The 16,976-nt window shown below is 43.6% G+C and overlaps 1 protein-coding gene across 3 annotated transcripts in view; it reads right to left on the bottom strand.

Moving 5' to 3' along the window:
- Positions 1–16,976, bottom strand: part of DMRT1 (doublesex and mab-3 related transcription factor 1) — a 108,142-nt gene that overhangs the window by 32,016 nt on the left and 59,150 nt on the right. For 2 of the 3 annotated variants that reach the window (XM_024126884.2, XM_055087154.1), the window contains exon 4: positions 12,620–12,764. In XM_024126884.2, coding sequence (XP_023982652.1) covers positions 12,620–12,764 — 145 coding nt within the window. Of the gene's footprint in view, positions 1–12,619; positions 12,768–16,976 lie in introns of all 3 variants that reach the window. The other variant, XM_028493905.2, reaches the window with a different exon arrangement.

The following is a 16,976-nucleotide window of genomic DNA, read 5'->3' as shown; positions in this document are numbered from 1 at the left end:
TGATGAAGTGAGAGAGTGGCAGGGACATATATGCACTACCAAATGTAAATTAGATAGCTAGTGGGAAGCTGCCGCATAGCACAGGGAGATCACCTCTGTGCTTTGTGACCATGAGAGGGGTGGGATAGGGAGGGTGAGAGGGAGGGAGACACAAGAGGGAAGAGATATGGGAACATATGTATATGTATAACTGATTCACTTTGTTGTAAAGGAGAAACTAACACACTATTGTAAAACAGTTATACTCCAATAAAGATGTTAAAAAAAAAAAAAAAGAAGATGATCATGGGACTGCAGGGCCTGCTGTTATCTCTGAATATTATTTTTTTATGGAGCTCATTTTTAATATCGGCACTTTTAGGGTAAATGTAAATAAACCTGATCATGCAATAAACTCAGTGTGTTCTTTTTTTTTTGCCGATTTAAGCTAAAACACCATCAATCTTCTCTTAGAAGCAGCATCTTTCAAGATAACAGAGGCAGCACTAGGCATTTGATACCCACTAAAAAAATAATAAATAAGCAACTGACTTTTGAGCCCTCCCGCCAAGTGCATGTACTCAGCTCAACAGGCCAGGTGCTCGAGAGCAGGTGAGGACAGTCCTGTGGGGTTTCTTCTCTTTGCCCTCCTGCCAAGGGATCATTCCAGTACCACAGTAATCCCAGGAAAGAGGGGCCCTTTTTTTTGTAAGAAAGAATGGTAAATATGACCACTTTACACACAGCAAAATCAAACCCACTTCTATGATGAAATTACCATCTACTCTAGTTCCCCCAAAAGATTCCGTTGATGCCAATTTCAGTGAACAACAGTTGGAAGGGACATAAAAGCTGGCCACCATTCTTTACACAGAAGACCAGTTGGAACCTGACCCCAGCATATATTGTATACCCATGTATATGTGCAAGATGGGAAGTATATGCCTATATATAAATATAAATACATATAAAGCTAACTTTCAGTGCTCGGAAAACAAAAGCTATCCCCATATAACAGCCAAATTCTGACATAACTCAGTTTGGACACCTCATCTGGTGTGCACCGCACTCATTCTCAGTGTAAACCCCGCTGCGCCGGGCAATGATATACTGTAATGTCACATCGCAATCTGGATTTACTATAAAGGACCGCTGACGAGCTTCAGAGCAGTAAACACTGCAGCGAGGTGTATTTCACACTGAGCTGGTTTTTATGAAGAACACTTCACCGCCCAGGCACGGCACCTGGATGATGGATGGTGAAAGATGCATGACAAGCTTCATCCTTGTTTGTAAATCTTAACTGTTCCCGCTCACTAACTCTGAAGGCAATTTTCAAAGACAGAGGCAGACAGAAGGACAGCACAGCTTTCCTGAAGGTTATTCAAGTTGTACTTGGCCTGGGCCGGGCCTCTGAGGAACCAAGGAGGGAACATAAACTCCGGAGTTACTCCACACCGCGCCTGAGAAAAACCGCTGAGGCCCTGTGGGCTCAAGTCAGAATCAAGTGAGGAAATCTCACACGTGATCATGTTGGACGCTCTGCCCAGAGCAGCCACTGTCCATCCAAGTTCATGCCCATGTGAGCGCTGCCTCTTCAGGATATTTTAAAGACAAGGAGTCACGGAATGAGTAACAGAATAAGCAAACTTGATGGTGTGTCATGTGATGTGTCCACAATAGATGGGGTTCCCTCCACTGAGCAGGCGGATAGGGGCCTAACATCACACCTGCATCCCATCAAGATAAAATTAGCCCCGAAAACACTGGCCAGCAGTGTCTAGTCATTGTGCTCAATCTGGTTCCGTCAGGACACTTGGGAGTTCCTAAAAGTGTGCTTTCCAGAGCTCTGCCCTTTCCGTGTCCCCTGCTGACTGCAATCTTTAGCCCAAAGGAAAACCCCAGCAAAGGTGCCCTGTTTTTCAAGAACAAGTTAAAGATATAAAAGCAACCTCATGATAAGCTATTGACAGACTAGGTAGAATGTAAAATACTGTCTCTCTCAAAAATTATCTGGGGAAATTCAACAGGCGTTTTTTGTTTTTTTTTTTTTTTTGCGGTATGCGGGCCTCTCTGCAATCTTTAGCCCAAAGGAAAACCCCAGCAAAGGTGCCCTGTTTTTCAAGAACAAGTTAAAGATATAAAAGCAACCTCATGATAAGCTATTGACAGACTAGGTAGAATGTAAAATACTGTCTCTCTCAAAAATTATCTGGGGAAATTCAACAGGCGTTTTTTGTTTTTTTTTTTTTTTGCGGTATGCGGGCCTCTCCCGTTGCAAAGCACAGGCTCCGGATGCACAGGCTCAGTGGCCATGCCTCATGGGCCCAGCCGCTCCGCGGCATGTGGGATCCTCCCAGACCGGGGCATGAACCCGTCCGTGTCCCCTGCATCGGCAGGTGGATTCTCAACCACTACGCCACCAGGGAAGCCCTCAACAGGCCTTTTATTCACACTAATTTTAAAATAACAACCATGTCTATGGAGGGAAAAAAAAATCTTTTAAAAAGTGGTTTCGGGCTTCCCTGGTGGCGCAGTGGTTGAGAATCCGCCTCCCGATGCAGGGGGACACGGGTTTGTGCCCCGGTCTGGGAAGATCCCATATGCGCTGAGGGGGGATCCTCCCAGACCGGGGCATGAACCCGTCCGTGTCCCCTGCATCGGCAGGTGGATTCTCAACCACTACGCCACCAGGGAAGCCCTCAACAGGCCTTTTATTCACACTAATTTTAAAATAACAACCATGTCTATGGAGGGAAAAAAAAATCTTTTAAAAAGTGGTTTCGGGCTTCCCTGGTGGCGCAGTGGTTGAGAATCCGCCTCCCGATGCAGGGGGACACGGGTTTGTGCCCCGGTCTGGGAAGATCCCATATGCCGTGGAGCGGCTGGGCCCGTGAGCCATGGCCACTGAGCCTGTGCGTCCGGAGCCTGTGCTCTGCAACGGGAGAGGCCACAACAGTGAGAGGCCCGTGTACCGCAAAAAAAAAATAAATAAATAAATAAGTGGTTTCATTTCGATTTGCACTTTTAATTTCAAAGCTAATAACTAGTCATTTAATTTTGCAATGTCTGCCTTTGTCAAATATTACACTTGCACTTTACTCCCTCCTGTTAAATAAAAAGAAAATTCAAATATCACTGCAAAATTAAACAGTGACTTTACCATGTCAATCAAGTCATAAAGGTGTTTTAAAGTTTACATTTAGCTTGGGGAACAGTAATGTAAATACCACACCTGATACCCTGTGGATTTTTTAAGGCTGCTTTTGGGGTTTTTTGACCAGCTAAGTCATCACTGTGTTCTCAGCTTTTCCACCTGCCATGTGGACATGAGGACCCCCTTCTCTTCCCTACTTCACAGGCATTGTCTCCATGCCTCAGTGTCCTCATGTGCAAAATGCAGATAATACTATGATTACAAGACTTAAATGAGCTAGCCCCACAATATGCACAGGGCATTGTCTTACAGACAGTGTGAGAAGTACGTGTTTGTGAGAAAAGGAAAAGGAAAGGGAGGGAAGAAGAAACCACAGGATTTACCAGCAGAAAGAACACCAGGGAAGCAGTTCAGAGACCTGAGCTCCTACACTGGCTCCTCTTCCTCAACTCTAGAAATAGGCTCAGAGATGGCACGGCATCCTGCCTGCAACTCCACCCGGTCTCAGTGGACAGTGATCAAACTTCCCCTGACTTCTCATGCAGGGCTGCGTTATCAATCAAAAACCCGTCATAGGCAAAGATTTAAGTCTTTAAAATTCGAGCTTTTCAAAGGGAAGATTCTACATGATATAAATCCAGGATACGCTGCAGCCTGGGGGTTGCACCCCACGTTTTTCCATGACCGATTTATCTCATCAGGTGCTTTATCAGAATGCCTAACTCTGGGCCAGGGAGGCACCAGCAGAAAGAATCCAGAGGCCAGTTTCTTATTCATACAAGAAACCATGAAACATCCCAGGAGTCCCCTGAGAACATGGTGTCATGCTAGGCACCTGGAAGACTACAGAGATGAATGAATGAGATCCCTGCCCTTCATGTGTGAGAATACACCCTGGTAGTTCTTGCTGAAGGGCTGCAGTGAGTGAACTTCTTCCTTCCATGAGCGAGTCTGACATCCTTCAGGTAGGCCCTGGGAAGTGCCTGCTATTTCTAGACTGACGGTGGCCTTGTCAAAAGGCAGCACGTTACACAGAGGACATGTTAGAGTCCCATCAGCTCTCTCTCTTTTCGTGGAGGGAGAAAAAAAGTTTGAAAAGAGGACAGAAGCCTGTGTGTCCTCATCCAACAGCATTTCAGCTTGCCTTCTATACTATTCTTTAGGTATAAAGGGACCTGCTGGTGTCCTTATATAATCCTCTTCGCTGGTTGTTTCTTTTGAAACATATTGTATATGTGATATATTAAAAATAAGTCTTCAGGGCTTCCCTGGTGGCGCAGTGGTTGCGCGTCCGCCTGCGGGTGCAGGGGGGCCGGGTTCGCGCCCCGGTCTGGGAGGATCCCACATCCCACATGCCGCGGAGGGGCTGGGCCCGTGGGCCGTGGCCGCTGGGCCTGCGCGTCCGGAGCCTGCGCTCCGCAACGGGAGAGGCCGCGGCAGGGGGAGGCCCGCATACCACAAAAAAAAAATAATAAATTAAAAAAAAAATAAGTCTTCAAAGCTGCCATTTCTCCATGTTTATTATATGCTTAAAATTAGTGTGCTTCATGTTCCTCACTCAGCAGACCATTATGTCTAGCCAATTTCAAGAATCACAATACACATATGGTTCATTTCAAGCAGGGTCCCTGTAGGGCTAAAAACACAGCCTCCTTGATGACTGTGATCACTTTCATTTGTACGGCCCAGTGCCAGACACTTGCTGAAATCAAAAGATATATGACATGGACGGGCTTCCCTGGTGGCGCAGTGGTTGAGAATCCACCTGCCGATGCAGGGGACACGGGTTCGTGTCCCGGTCCGGGAAGATCCCACATGCCGCGGAGCGGCTAGGCCCGTGAGCCATGGCCGCTGAGCCTGCGCGTCCGGAGCCTGTGCTCCGCAACGGGAGAGGCCACAACAGTGAGAGGCCCGCATACCGAAAAAAAAAAAAAAAGAAAGAAAGATATATAAGACATGGTGATGGGGCTTCACATGAGATTAAGGGAGTGATAGCAGCTGCCATGCTTTCACATAATTTTTTTGTGATCCATATATAAAAATAGATAAAGCTCTTATTACCTTTTTCAACCTTCCAGATGAGGGATCTAAAGCTCTAAGAGATTAAACAAGCATCTTACAATCCAGCCCAGAGCTGGGGATCTGAGCCAGATCTTCCCTCCTGGGGGGTCCATTCCCTTGCACGCATCGGCCTCCAGTCACTGCCAACGAATGGTGCACTTACCTCTCTGTTCAAAGCTAAAGCTGAGAATAAAAAGGTCACATAAGGAAAATAGGTTTACCAGCCAAGTGCTCTTTTCTTTGAAATTCAGCAAAAGATAAGTCATTTCCTAAAGCGCCAAAGCTTAAACTCAACATTTTCTAACTGTTGCATAAAACCCATTCAGCTTTCTTTAAAAAGCAGGGAAAGCAAGGGGTCGATGTTCTTTCTCTCCTACAGGCTTGCCATACAATTCAAAGCAGAACATACACAACAGAAGCAGCCTTCAGATTCCTTGGCCTGCTCTCCCGCCTGTCTGAGCAAGACTAAAACATTTCCAGAAGAGCTTTCTCCCTGACAAGAACTGCCTGAAACATCAACACAACCCTTGCAGAAAGGAATGGTGGAAGGAAGAAGAGCCACCCTGCCCCTCTTGTTGCATTTGTGATTCAAAGAGCTTGTTTACATCCGGGAAGCAAGCTCATCCTCACAACACCTGTGTGGGCTCGACAGGGCCCAGCTCCTCCCGCTCCTGTAACAGGTGAGAAGACTCAGGCTCCCAGAGAGGAGCCTGAAACCCCCAGGGCTACAGCTGCTCAGTCGTGGCTCCCATTCAGGCGCTGAGCACAGAGCTACCCCTTTCCTACCCCCGCCCCGCAGCCGCTCAGGACAGCTATCACATCACCTCACGTTAAAGGCAGCTTTGGGGTCCTGGATCATGAGAAAGGAGACCTGAGGGTGCTTCCAACAGGCGGCACAACCTCACTGTTCTCACCTGCAAAACTGGGAGGTTCGACCTCCTCATCTTTTGCTAAAATCCAACTCTAACGCCCAACACTAAGCTAGTCCATTCCGTGGGTGAAAGCGCAACCACTTTGCATTTAGTCATGAAAACCGTGGGGAAGGCAGCATATGCCATCAGTGAAATCAGGCACTTCTACATTCATTGGCCTACAAAATTGCCAATGCTGAATGCATTCATAAAATCCTATTTGGGAACACAGAGGCCTCTACAAGCTGCCCAGACATCACAGAGCAACATGAGGGACCCTTCTGCTGACCTTGCCATCTGACCTTTGGGTAAAATGTAAACTCTCTGCACCTGGCCTCAGAGCTGCTCACATCCTACGTGTCAGATGACTAATACGTAAATAGCTCGTGATAGGTAGTAAGCATCCAAATGTGTGTTTCTGTCTCCTAAAAAAGCAGAGTTTGAATGTAAAGGAAGAGTGAGTTTGCACAGGAGCCTGCCACTTATCTGAGCTGGAAGCGGCCAAAGATCCAGAAGAAACAGGATGCACCATTTCTAACTTTCAAACTGAGATCACAAAATGTTATAAATAGACAAAAAGATCTAAACGTGTTCACCTTTACCATTTTAAATCTAAACCTCTTTGCAACTGTTGTCCAGCTACATACACTCCGAGAACTTATTCAAGAATTCACCTGTAGAGAAAATGCCTATTTACAGATATGAAATGCCACCTACCTGTAGACATGTGTGCATCTACTGACACAGAGGTGTTGCTGTGCAATCTGCCTCCTTATTGCAAGTTGAGGAACCATCATTTCCAGAATGCTCCTACCACCACTTCCTGAAAAACCTGCAACTGTTACTATGACCTGGCCACACTCACACATAAACCAGCCTTCCACTTGGACACTAGGTCAGTGTTTCTCAAACTATCTGCAAGCAAGGGCCTGTTTTGTTTAAATTTTTTTTTCAGTTTCCAGTCCACCACAGTCTGATGCTTTCATAAAATACACTAAAAATGAATTACTAGAATCATAATCCAAAAAATGGAAAATAACAAGTGTTGGCTAGAGAAATTGGAACACTCATACACTGTAGTGGAATGTAAAATGGTACAGCCACTGTGGGTAACAGTTTGGAGGCTCTTCAAAAAGTTAAACACAGAATTACCATATGATCCAGCAATTCCACTCCTAAGTATACCCCAGAAGAACTAAAAACAGGTATTCAAACAAAGACTAGTACATTAATATTCATAGTAGTGCAATTAACAATGTCAAAAAAGGGTGGAAACAACCCAAATGTCCATCAACTAATGAACAGATAAACAAAATGTATATCCATACATGCAACCGTATTAGGCTATAATAAGGAATGAAGTGCTGATTACATGCTACAACTTGTATGAACCTTGAAAATATTATGCTAACTGAAAGAAGACAGTCCAAAAGGCCACATATTATATGATTCCATTTACACAAAACATCTACAATAGGCAAATCCATCGAAACAAGAAAGCAGATTAGTGGTTACCAGGGGCTGGTGGAAGGGAGACTGGAAAGTGACTGCTTCACGGGTATGGGGTTTCCTTGTGGGCTGATGGAAATGACCTGGAACTAGATAGAGGTGATGGCTGCCCAACACTGTGACCTACCAAATGCCACTGAATTGTACACTTTAAAATAGTTAATGGTTAATTTTATGTCAGGTGGATTTTACTTCAATATAAAAATGAATTACTAGGAAAGTGAAAGACAAAAACTACAAGCCCCAATTTTTTATTGATTCAACATAGAACTGCTCTGTCACATTGCTGTTTACTCTTAATTCCTTTGCTTATCTCCTCTTAGACCAGTAACAAAGCATGCACAGCCCCACTCTGGGGACCACTGCCCTACAAGGGGTGCCCCAGGGGATCCCACCCCATGTCGCTTACTCAGAGACATGCTATCGTCCCCGACAATTATGCTCCCACACATACCTCGCATCAGCTAATCTTTTTAATAACCTATTATAATAACCCCCTTCTTTTTTTTTTTTTTAACATTGTTTTTCTTTAATTTCTTTAATATCAATTCTACCATTCTCCAATGCTTATAGAATGAAAAATATTATGTGCAATGATTGAGAGTTAATGTTGGATTTTAAATCTGTAAAGCTACATGTAATTTCTTTTTTTTTTAACATCTTTATTGGGGTATAACTGTTTTACAATAGTGTGTTAGTTTCTCCTTTACAACAATGTGAATCAGTTATACATATACATATGTTCCCATATCTCTTCCCTCTTGTGTCTCCCTCCCTCCCACCCTCCCTATCCCACCCCTCTCGGTGGTCACAAAGCACAGAGGTGATCTCCCTGTGCTATGCGGCAGCTTCCCACTAGCTATCTAATTTACATTTGGTAGTGTATATATGTCCCTGCCACTCTCTCACTTCGTCACAGCTTACCCTTCCCCCTCCCCCTATCCTCCAGTCCATGCTCTAGTAGGTCTGTATAACCCCCTTCTTTAAAGAAGAGGAAAGGAGCTTCCTTGAACTCACCCCCTCCTCCAGGTACTGCCCCATTTCATTACTCCCCTTACAGCAAGACCCCTTCAAGAGCTGTCTACACTCACTGCCCCAGTGCTTCTCTCCCACATGCTCCTGGAGGCACAGTCAGGGTATGGTCCCCACCTCCGCACCACAGTGGCCACTCATCAAGCCGCTGATCATTTCTACCTTTCAACAGCCCATGGTCAATTCCAGTCCGCATCTCATCTGACCTATCAGCATTATTTGGCTCAGTTCATTGAAATGCTTTCTTTACTTGCCTTCCTTAGTTTTCTTCCTACCTCATGGGTAGGAGAAGGTACCTACCTGACTCTCCCCTGCTGGTCCTCCTCATCTACCAAACTTCTCAACGTTAGAAGGCCTCAGAGCTCAATCCTTGGTCCTTTATTCTTCTCCATCTATACTCACTTCTCCAGGTGATCCCACCATATTAACTTCAAATGACATCTACGCACTGAACGCTCAAGTTTCTATTTCCAGCAGGGAAATCGCCCCCTCAACTTCAGACTTCGTACATCCAATTCCTACTTGACGATCCATTTGGATGGTTCACGTACATCTCACACTTAACACATGCAAAATTAAACTCCCAAATCCTGCAAACCTGTTTTTCTCATGGTCTTCTTTACCTGAATAAGTGGAAACTCCATGTTTCTACTTGATCAGATCAAAAATGATGGAGTCATCCTTCACTCCTCCCTTTCCATCCCATCCCAAATTCATCACCAAATCTTTCTGGTTCTATCTTCAAAATGTATCTAGAATTCAACCCTCCCACACTGTCATCACTCCCACACTCCCTCCCCGACTAAGCCACTGCCATCTTTTGCAAGCATTGTGGCCACAGCCTTCTAACTGGTCTCCCTGCCTCCGCCTTGCACCCCTACAGTCTGTTCCTAAATAGCAGCCAGAGTGATCTTTAAAAACCACAAGCAGACATGTCACCCCTTTGCTGGAAACCCTCCAATGGCTTCCCACCTACTTGAGATAAGAGCCAAAGTGCTTGCACTGGCTCACAAAGTCTTACACAACCAGGCCCCACCATCTCTGATCTATGTCCTAACACTTTTCAAGACATTAAAAAAAGTGAGAGAATGGCTCCTAGCCTTTTTACAAAGAAAAACATTAAACAGTAGCAACAGAGCAAAGGGAAAACTTTCCCTGAAATTCTTTTTCCCCCTACATTCTATTTTCATGTTGCAATCTTCAGCAAAACCAGAGGAAAACCTTGAACTTGGACTCATTTCTTTGGATGGTAAAGAACGGTTTATCTTTAAAGAAACTGAAGAAAAATGAATTTAATGGACAAATTTATACTTAAATAAGACTTTAACGAACACATTAAACCTACTGAAAAAACTGTTTTTCAAATTACTTATAAATCCCCACCTAAAACAACTGATATACTATTTACAAACTGTAATTTATTTATTAATGCAACCAACCAAAGGACCTCAACTCAAACTTGATAGAACTGATAAATGTAACTGGTTATGAGCCAGCCTCTACCACCTTCTCACAAATGACTATACTGATGCCCCCATCCCCATCCCCGCATCATGCCACTAGCCTCAGCCCCATTTACCAGAGGGCCTAAATGGCCCCCACTTGTGTAGATGCTGATGATAAAAATGAGGATCCAATGCCCCAGGAGATGATCCTGAGGTGTTCCTATTGACCCCCAACTTTCTCTTTCCCCACCCCTCCCCACCTGCTCTGTAAAAATGTCATGCAATGTAGGAGCCCAAGACACCATATATTTGGAAGCCGTAAAGCCGCATTTCTTTAAAAAATAAGCTAAGGTTTGGATTTCCCATGAATCCATATTCTCCTTCTCCATGGCAATTCCAAAGTAGATATTACTGAGATTCCACTCTATTTCCTCCTAGCTCGCTCACTCCCTCATGTCTGAAGTGAGTGAGAGAAGGATCAGAAGGTTAAGCCTGAGGTCTCCTCACACCACACTTTCAAACACACTGTTTCAAACATACGTATCACCAGAAAAGTTTAGGAAATCCTAGGTGTTATTCACTCAGTCTCTCACCATGGACACTGGGGCGGCTGGTCTTATTTTTTCCTGGACTGTAACCTCTCTCCTTCTGAGCCTTTTCCTTTCCTGCCATACACTCAAATGCCTATTGCTTCTCTCCAAATTCCTTCCTCTCTGCTCCAGTAAATTTCCTCTTATCTTTTTGTCGTACTGCCTTGCTCTGAATTTACACCTCTGTCTCAAGAATGCGAATGCTTCTAAAAATATTCCACTATTCCTAGAGCAAGGAGGTCAGGCAATTTATTCCTGAAAGTTAAGTTTCAGTCCTAATTTTCTGTATGAGCAAATGTTTTTTTAACTGCTCCATCCCTAAACTCTGGCTCCATGAGATGATGAGTTAGGATTGTGACCTTTCTGGATTGTGTTTTCTTATAGAGCAAGCTTACTTAAAAAATCATACCTGACTCATTTATTCCTTTGTTCACTCACTCCTTCATTCATTCACTCAGCTGATGAAAAACAAATAGGCATCATAGCAGCTAAAAAGGTTCATAAAATGTGTTCTCTGTCCTTAAGGAGCTTATAATTCACATAAAGATATAGAATCAAAGGCAGTATGAAAGAAGGACCACATGGGCAAACATTATACGGTATGAATATTTACATAAAGAATTGTGTTTGTCCACTCCTGACAAAAAGTGATTATTAATGGGTCAAAGTGCAATCAATAATGTGTACTTCAGGGCTTCCCTGGTGGTGCAGTGGTTGAGAGTCTGCCTGCCGATGCAGGGGACACGGGTTCGTGCCCCGGTCCGGGAAGATCCCACATGCCGCGGAGCGGCTGGGCCTGTGAGCCATGGCCGCTGAGCCTGCGCGTCCGGAGCCTGTGCTCCACAACAGGAGAGGCCACAACAGTGAGAGGCCCGCGTACCGCAAAAAAAAAAAAAAAAAAAAAAAAAAAAAAAAAAAAAAAATGATAATAATAACGTGTACTTCAGTCTCTCTATAGTTCAAACTGGTCAGGTTTCCTCGACCTATGTATTCCATATTAACAAAATCCTTTATTTTATTTTAGTATGGTAAATAAAGCTTTTTTAGACTTCACTGTTCTGAATTTGGAAATCAAACCATGGTTCTGATTCTCACTCTCTAAGCACTCGTTTTACCAAGAAGCCAGTTCTTTATAGAGAATTACGTTATTGAGAAAACCAGCTTCTTTTGTCATTTGTTAGAGTCCGTTCCAGTAGTCAGTTTCTCTACCAACTCACTCACTATTGCCCTGATTTCCACTTACTGCCTCAATTGTGTATGCTTCTCACTTTCCTAGATCAAAAGATGATGCTTAAATACAAAGAACTTAAAAACAGGGCCTGGAAACACAGCAGCCATAAAGACCAGCCTATCATCGCAGTGTAAACATTGGGGAGAAAGTTAAAATTGAAGTTGAGGAATTGTGTATTTCAAAGTGCTCTGGTTCATTAAACAGTCATTTTTTATTTTAAAGCCATTATATCAGAGTTATTTGCATTGCTACTGCATAAACTCTGAGATCTATTATATTCAAAAATGTTTTATTATGTTATTGTATTTCCTCCCGCAAAAGATGAATACACCTTCAATTTTAAATTGGAAAAGTTGTGGAAAACAATTCTTCAATATACAGAGATTCATTTCACCAAAAATATCAGGACTTGAACCAGATTTAAAGGGCCCCTGATATTACACATTGATCCTCTAGAAAATACATTTTTGGCTTCTGATGGTAGTCTCTACCTTATTCTTATCACTCCAGGTGTCCAGAAAAGAGAAACATGGTATTAAGGATCTAGCAAAGCAAAATCATTCCATAACTGAATACTTTAAAGGATACAATACAACCTTTCCAACAGCTGCTATCTGGTAAGCTGTTAGAGAGGACCAGAGACCCAGTGCTGGGCAGGTAGCCTCTCTCCACCTCAAATCCAGGCTGTGTAACCAGGAACCTACCACTCGCTTTGGGTTCCGGGTAACAGGGGCCGTCCTCATAGGTGAAGATCTGGGACACGCTCTGGCCCAGGTAGGAGGGAGGTGGGTAGTAAGAATGCATCCTGTACTGGGAACTCACTGCGTGGCGGCTCTCCGAGTTTTTCACCTGCTTAAGAAAAAAGAAGGAATAGATTGAAACCAAAGTTGCCTATTATAAGAATTACCAAATTCTTTAAATTAAGGGAATAGCTTATTAAAGTTGGAAGTATCCTCACCCATGAATATGCCCCTCCGGTGCACAGACCCTAGAAATACTAGAACTGTGCAGCCTGAGGTGCCTTTTTGATGCTGGAGGCCCCTCTAAAGTACCCCTCTAATTCCATCAGGTCACAGGATGTTTGACTAGTAAGTACAAAAGAGAACAGGGCAGTAAAGACCAGAGAGCGCTGCTTAGGAGCCAACACAATCCCCTGTAACACTGACCAGCACATTTGACCAGGAGCAAGTTATTTAACTTCCTCACGTTTCCTCCTGGGTAAAAGGAGCATCTTACCTTGGTTACCTTACAGTGTTCACATCAAGAGAATATTTTTTAAAAAAACACGCAAGCCTTGTGTGAGGGTCAGCTGTTGTCAGCATGAGGCTGTGCTGGATATTGTCACTCAGAGCCCATTCCCACCCCCTCCTATGCTTTTCCCTGTAGCAAGGAAAGGAAGTCTGGGATCTGCTTCTTCCAGATGCTCCTGTCACCGGGCTTCTGGAGGTGATTTGGATTCTGCTAATAGGACATAAAATGAGATCTGGTAGGCAGAAGGGCGGCACATGCTGCTTCTCCAACAGTAGTGGCAGCTGACACTTGGCAGTCATGCATTTTTCTGGCAATCAGACCCTGCCTTTGGGACCATCAGGCAGCTTTTAGGTAAGGAGCAGTTCCCGTAGCTTCCTGACCTCTCATTCAAAGCTAAGGAGATGGAAACTCCAGGCTTAAAAGGGGTCCCCACTCTTGCTTTCCTGGCTCTTCCTGGCCACTTCCATGAACATTAGAATTGTTCTGAATCCTGCACGGACCCTGGTACAACAGTGAGCACTGAACACATGATCAGATAGATCTTCACAGCAAGAACAGCTCAACTAACAGCTAGACTTCAAGTACGTACACTGCCTTTAAAAAACTAAATTCAGGTGGTATTAACTTTATTTAAAAAGTCAACATAAGGGAATGTCCAAGGATAAACCAATTCTGTTTAAGAATTAAGGCATAATTTCAAAATCACGTCTTTCAATCAAATCTTTAGAATACTACTGGATAAAGAAAATAGTAGTAACTTGACAAAAGCCTGGCAGGATAAAGGTAGGTACTAGGCTTCCTCAAGATTTACTATGAACATCTAAATTCTGGACAATTTCCCAGGTGATATAGGACTAAGTAATATGGCTCTGCTTGGTGGAAAGGCCTAACTCCCTGATATCTCTGTGCTAATCTGAGAAGCTCAAGGGATTCATTTTTGACCCTCCCAACTGCTCCCCGGCGCAGATGTCTGTTCTAATGGGTGGATTATTTCTTCTTGCAGAAGCAAAGAAGACTCCATTCCACTTGATTATTTCCTTACAAGTTAAGTTTATCTGGCAAGTTCCCTTTATCCTTTCTAGTTTGTTTTTCTGACGCATATAAAATGTTATCTCTTCTAACTCAATCACCCCACTTTCATTGTCTACCATTATATAAATCTTTACTAAATAAGAGGGCAGGCAAGCTGTACTTGGAAATAGCCAAAGGGGAAAAACCGTCTGCCTTTAATGAGTGAGCCCAAGTCAGAAGCCATTAAGGAGCCATGAAATCATTTAAAGTGAGGATCAATGGTCAGTTTACTGCACAGACCCAGTTATCAATTAGCCCAGTGCTTCCCAGGGCTCTCTTAATGTGTATTCAAATAGCCAGGGGATCCTGTTAAAAAGTAGACTCTGATTCAGCAAGTCTGGGGTGGGGACCTCACAGTGTGACATGCTCTCAATCAGCATCTCAATCAGGAGATGCTGATTCTGCTTAAGGGGCTAGAATAAATGATCCTTTCTCTCATACTTGGAGCCTTTAAGGGCCACGACCAAAGGAGGACCTTCTAAAAAAACTCTTTTGAACAACTGTTTTTTTTTGTTTGTTTGTTTGTTTTTCTGGACCGGGGCACGAACCCGTGTCCCCTGCATTGGCAGGCAGACTCTCAACCACTGCGCCACCAGGGAAGCCCTGAACAACTGTTTTACAACCACCAACTTTCCACCGGAACTGAGGGAAGGTGGAAATGATGTAAAAAAACATTTAAATTTTTTTTCATTCTTTTTCTTTCTATATATGAGATTCCCCAGAGCTAAAGGATTTCCTTCAGGGGTCTGCTGCCATCTAACATGGCTGCAGCGGGACTAACAAACTCAGACACACTTTGCATTAAAGAGCCATTTCTGCTTCTACAGACCTGTCAAGTCAATCACACAGTCTAAGTAATGAACGCTGAACTAGAGGATAAGTGTCGACATTTAAGTACAAAGCGCCGTGATGTAACCCAAGGAGCCTCCCCGCTCTGGGTGGTGAGTTGGGCCCTTCTCCTTTCAGTTTGACAGTATCTTCCAGTAAGTTCTTCAGGAAAAATGCTTTTCTGTTTTTCCCACATATGAGAAAACTGACAGGATTGACCCTGCAAGGCTCTGCAAAATACTGGATTTTTTTTCTTTTACTATGAATTTTATGTAAAGCCTCTTTTTAAAAGCTTTCACTGTGAGTCTAGAGTAGGAATTGGCAAACATGTTTTGGTAAATGGACAAAGAATAATTATCTTAGGCTTTACAAGCCGCAGGGTCTCTAGACAATCAGTAAATGAATGGACATGGCTATGTTCCAATAAAACTTTATTTATAAAAATGCACCCTGGTCCTCAACCTTCACTCTCACTAGAATACGGGGAGGTGGGGACCCAGCACTGATGCCTGGGCTCCACCCCTAGAGCATCAGACTTCACTGCTCTGGGATATGGCCTGGGTCCTGGGTTTTTTCAAAGCTCCCCAGGTAATTCCAGGGTGACACCAAGATTAAGAACCAGTGTTCTACGATTACCTACATATTTCCCATACCTGGAGAAGTATGAAATCCCCAGTATCAACTAAAAAATTCAAAAGGGTAAGTCTGACAAACAGACTGGTCAACTGCTGCCAATCCCAATATGTATAATATAATATTTAAAAAGATATTCAGATAAACTGTAGAGTTCCTTTTTGTCTTTCAACTAAAGCTTACCGGAAAATAAACACAATTTCAAATCCATGTATATGTTTGTTTTTCCTTAATTCTTTTTCTGTGTTTTCAGAAAGCATCAAATAACAAGGATTATTTGGAAATAGATATTGAGTTAACTGAACTCAGACTTTCGATTTCTTTAATGAACCCCTAGATGACTGAGCTATAAAGGACCTCCAGCAAAAGAAGAAAAAGACACAAAGGGTCAGACTCCACCTGAGATTATCAACATGTGAATTTACTGAGGCCCCCAGTCGCTTCACCGGCTCCCAACTAGAAGAATAATCTACAGATAACCATCCGCACAACGACTTGGAAATAAGAAGGCCGGTTTGATGCATTTCCAAGTGCACATGTAAACCTCTGAAACATGAAGTTAAAAGTGAATCGTGATTCACCCAGAAAGTTCAGAAAGAGGCGTGGAAAAATGCGATTTAAAACTCTAGATCACTTCTTACTCCCTTCTAACTTAAAAGAAAAAAATCACAGCCTGCGACTTTGGCCTGAGACAAAAATGGGTAAATAAGGAAACCTTTGAAATGTCCTGTTGTACGATATTTTAAACCAGTAGTACTCAGCTTGGGGTAATTTGTCCCCTGGGGACATTTAGCAAAGTCTGGAGACACTTTTAATTGTCACAACTAGGTGTGTATGGGGGGTGCTACTGGCATCTGGTGAGCAGAGACCAGGGACGCTCCTAAGCAACCTCCAACGCACAGGGCAGCCCCACACAGAATTGTCCAGCCCAACATTCTGATGGCGCCAAGCCTGAGAAAACCGGCTTTAAACTAACCTAATATTAACTACCCCCTTGTGCTCAGGGCCTCGCCTCCAGCTAAAACAGCAAAGTTCCACTGAAGGGTAAAAGGTGCTCACAAATGGAAGGAACTGTTCACTTCTGCTGAAAGGATATAACTTCTCTTTCCTTTATGCAATGCTGCCTTGCTTCTTCTCAAGATTTTATTTTTTATTCCTTTAAACAAATAGACCAAGTAAAACCTAAAAGCCCAGGATTCCAGTGCATTCCGGCTAGTATTATTATTAGCATGTGGTAGCTGGTAAGCAAGAGGCATGTTTTATACCTTATTACCCACC

This window comes from Physeter macrocephalus, chromosome 9 (genome assembly GCF_002837175.3).
Source record: "Physeter macrocephalus isolate SW-GA chromosome 9, ASM283717v5, whole genome shotgun sequence".
Taxonomy (NCBI): Eukaryota; Metazoa; Chordata; class Mammalia; order Artiodactyla; family Physeteridae; genus Physeter; species Physeter macrocephalus.
Note: the sequence above shows the minus strand (reverse complement) of the source record. Positions and strands in the feature narration are given on the sequence as shown.